The following is a 3158-nucleotide window of genomic DNA, read 5'->3' as shown; positions in this document are numbered from 1 at the left end:
GCTGCGGCCGTATCCGGCACGGGGTGCAGGAGGAGCTGCGCCAGCTCGGGGAGGTGCGACGCCAGCGCCGGCGCTAATTGCGTCCCTAACGAAGCGGGCTCGTTAGCGTCTTCGTTAGCGGCCACCAAAGCCAGGTTGTGAAGGAGCTGCGTGAGCTGCGGGGCCGGCAGAGCCCCGGCGTGGATTTGGCGCACGCAGAGCGCGGCGGTGGCGGCGGGGAGGTCGGCCAGGCTGGCGGACAGAACGGCGTGCAGCTGCGTGGCCAAAGCCAGCTCGTCCTGCCCTTTGGCCAAGGCCAGCAGGTGGAACATGGCCTCGGGAGCTCCGTGCGGGGCCGCGTAAACAGCCAGCAGCCCCAGCAGCTGGTGCTGCCACAGGTAACGCTTCCTCTCCAAGCGCAGCGTCTCGGCGCACAGCTCGGCCACGCGACCCCTCAGGGCTTCCAGGAAAGGGACGCAGCGTTGAGGGCCGTCGGCCAGGCTGGGAGCGGAACGGTTGTGAACCAATTTCTGCAGCTGCAGCAGCAGGAGAGCGACCAGGCGGTCGCAGGCCTCGCGGACGCCTTCGTGCAGAGCCAGGCCGGGAGGGGTGATGACTGAGGCGGGCATGGCCGTGTCCAGAAGGAACTGCAGAGTGCGGAACGCCCCGGCCGACGTCTGGCAGATGAGACGGACCAGGAGAGCGACGGTGGAATCCAATTCGTCGCGGGGCAGAGGGGAGAAACGTTGGTGGAGCTGGTTGAGCACCGAAGGTTTGAGTGATTCCACCAATTCGGCCGCCACGGTGCCCAGAAGCGGAGGGGACATGAGGGCAAGCTGCAGCAAGAAGGGAACGGTGCCTTTGTGCTGCCCGGGCGCCAAACCTTCGTGGAACATCCGCAGCAGCTCCTGTTTGATGCTGGCACCGTGGCGAGAAGCCAGGTGGCCCAGGATGCCCACCACCGAGGCCAGCTTGGGGACGCGTTTGTCACCGCCTCCCACCACCACGGCGTCCCCGTGGGCGCAGAAATCCTTCAGGCCGCAGGACAGCACCCGGCTGATGATGGTGCCCGGGAAGGAGCCCCCAATGTGAGCCACCACCCAGTCGAAGTGGGGCGAGTGCTGCACCGAGGTGTCCAGCAGGGCGTCCACGCAGGCGTCGGGGCAGGAGGCGATGAGGGCGGCCAGGCATTGGGCGTAAATGTCCATCAGGGTGCGCGTGGCCTCGCACGACATCCACAGCTGCAGCAGCTCGTTCAGCCCCCGAGCTCCGTGCCGGCCCGAATATTTGCTGCTCAGCTGCCCCAGCAGCTCCACGGCCCAGGCGGCCAAGAGCGGAGCCCAGGCGTTGGGTTTGGCTTTGATGAAAGCCAGGAGGAGGCGTTGAGTTTCGTGGATCACCTCGGTGAGAGCCGACGGGGCGGCGGGGGGGAGGAGGAGGGGGTTGGAAGGGGGGTTGGAGGGGATTTCGGAACGCAGGCGGAGGTGGGCGCAGACGTGGTCGTCAAAAAGGCCGGCCAAGTGCTGCAGGACGGCGTGGCGGGCGGCTGGGAGGCGGCGGAGGAGGCGGAGGGCACAGCGAGCGTGATCCGGGGGGACAAAGGGGTCCCCAGAGTGGGGTCTGAGCCCGTCAGGAAGGCTTTGAGCTCCTGGGAGAGGTCCTGGGGGCTGCAGAATGGGGTTATGGGGGGAAATAGGTTAGGATTGGGAAGAATTTGGGGGAAATATGGGATGAAAATGGATGAAAAATGAAGGAAGAAGGGGGAATGGAGTTAACTGGGGAGGAAATGGGGGGATAATGGGGACAAAGGGGTCCCCAGAGTGGGGTCTGAGTCTGTCAGGAAGGCTTTGAGCTCCTGGGAGAGGTCCTGGGGGCTGCAGAATGGGGTTATGGGGGGAAATAGGTTAGGATTGGGAAGAATTTGGGGGAAATGGGGAGATATGGGATGAAATTGGGGGAAGAAGAGGGAATGGAGTTAACTGGGGAGGAGATGGGGGGATGCAGGGGATGAAGGGGTCCCCAGAGTGGGGTCTGAGTCTGTCAGGAAGGCTTTGAGCTCCCAGGGGTGCAGAATGAGGTTATGGGGGAAAATAGGGTAGGATTGGGAAGGGTTAAATGAGATCTAAATGGGGTTAGATGGGGTTAAATGGGGTCTGTATGGGGTTAAATGGTACCAAATGGGGTCTAAATGGGGTTAATGGGGTCTGTATGGGGTTAAATGGGATTTAGTGAGGTCTAAATTGGGTTCAATGGGGTTGAATAGGATCAATATGGGGTTAACGGGGTATACATGGGGTTCAATGGGATCTACATGGGGTTAATGGGGTCTAAATGGGGTTCAATGGGGTCTAATGGGGTCTGCATGGTGTTAATGGGGTTGAACAGGATCAATATGGGGTTAACGGGGTCTACATGGGGTTCAATGGGATCTAATGGGGTCTAAATGGGGTTCAATGGAGTTGAATAGGATCTATACGGGGTTAATGGGGTCTGTACGGGGTTAATGGGGTCTATATGGGTTTCAATGGGATCTAAATAGGGTTCAGTGGGGTTGAATAGAATCTATATGGGGTTAATAGGGTCTATATGGGGTTAATGGGGTCTAAATGGGGTTCAATGGGGTTGAATAGGATCTATGTGGGGTTAACGGGATCTATATGGGGTTAATGGGGTCTGTATGGGTTTCAATGGGATCTAAATAGGGCTCAGTGGGGTTGAATAGAATCTATATGGGGTTAATAGGATCTATATGGGGTTAATGGGGTCTATATGGGGTTAATGGGGTTGAATAGAATCTATATGGGGTTAATAGGGTCTATATGGGGTTAATGGGGTCTATATGGGGTTAATGGGGTCTAAATAGGGCTCAATGGGATTGAATAGGGTCTATATGGGGTTAATGGGATCGGTATGGGGTTAATGGGGTCTATATGGGGTTAATGGGGTCTAAATAGGGCTCAGTAGGGTTGAATAGAATCTATATGGGGTTAATAGTGTCTATGTGGGGTTAATGGGGTCTATATAGGGTTCAATGGAGTTGAATAGGATCTATGTGGGGTTAATGGGGTCTATATGGGGTTAATGGGGCGTATATAGGGTTAATGGGGTCGGTATGGGGTTCAATGAGCGCTAAATCGGGTTAAACGGGAGTAAACGGGCCTAAAGGTTAAAAAGGGGGG

At 57.5% G+C, this 3158-nt stretch overlaps 1 protein-coding gene across 1 annotated transcript in view; it reads right to left on the bottom strand.

The window, feature by feature from the left end:
• Nucleotides 1-1651, bottom strand: part of LOC100546166 (integrator complex subunit 5) — a 19883-nt gene extending 18232 nt beyond the window's left edge. The window contains exon 1 of the mRNA XM_019610991.2: nt 3-1651. Coding sequence (XP_019466536.1) covers nt 3-1214 — 1212 coding nt within the window. The 5' untranslated portion in view covers nt 1215-1651. The remainder of the gene's footprint in view (nt 1-2) is intronic.
• Between the last annotated feature and the right edge of the window lie 1507 nt (nt 1652-3158).

The sequence above is a fragment of the Meleagris gallopavo genome, unplaced genomic scaffold (genome assembly GCF_000146605.3).
Source record: "Meleagris gallopavo isolate NT-WF06-2002-E0010 breed Aviagen turkey brand Nicholas breeding stock unplaced genomic scaffold, Turkey_5.1 ChrUn_random_7180001847718, whole genome shotgun sequence".
Lineage (NCBI taxonomy): Eukaryota > Metazoa > Chordata > Aves > Galliformes > Phasianidae > Meleagris > Meleagris gallopavo.
Note: the sequence above shows the minus strand (reverse complement) of the source record. Positions and strands in the feature narration are given on the sequence as shown.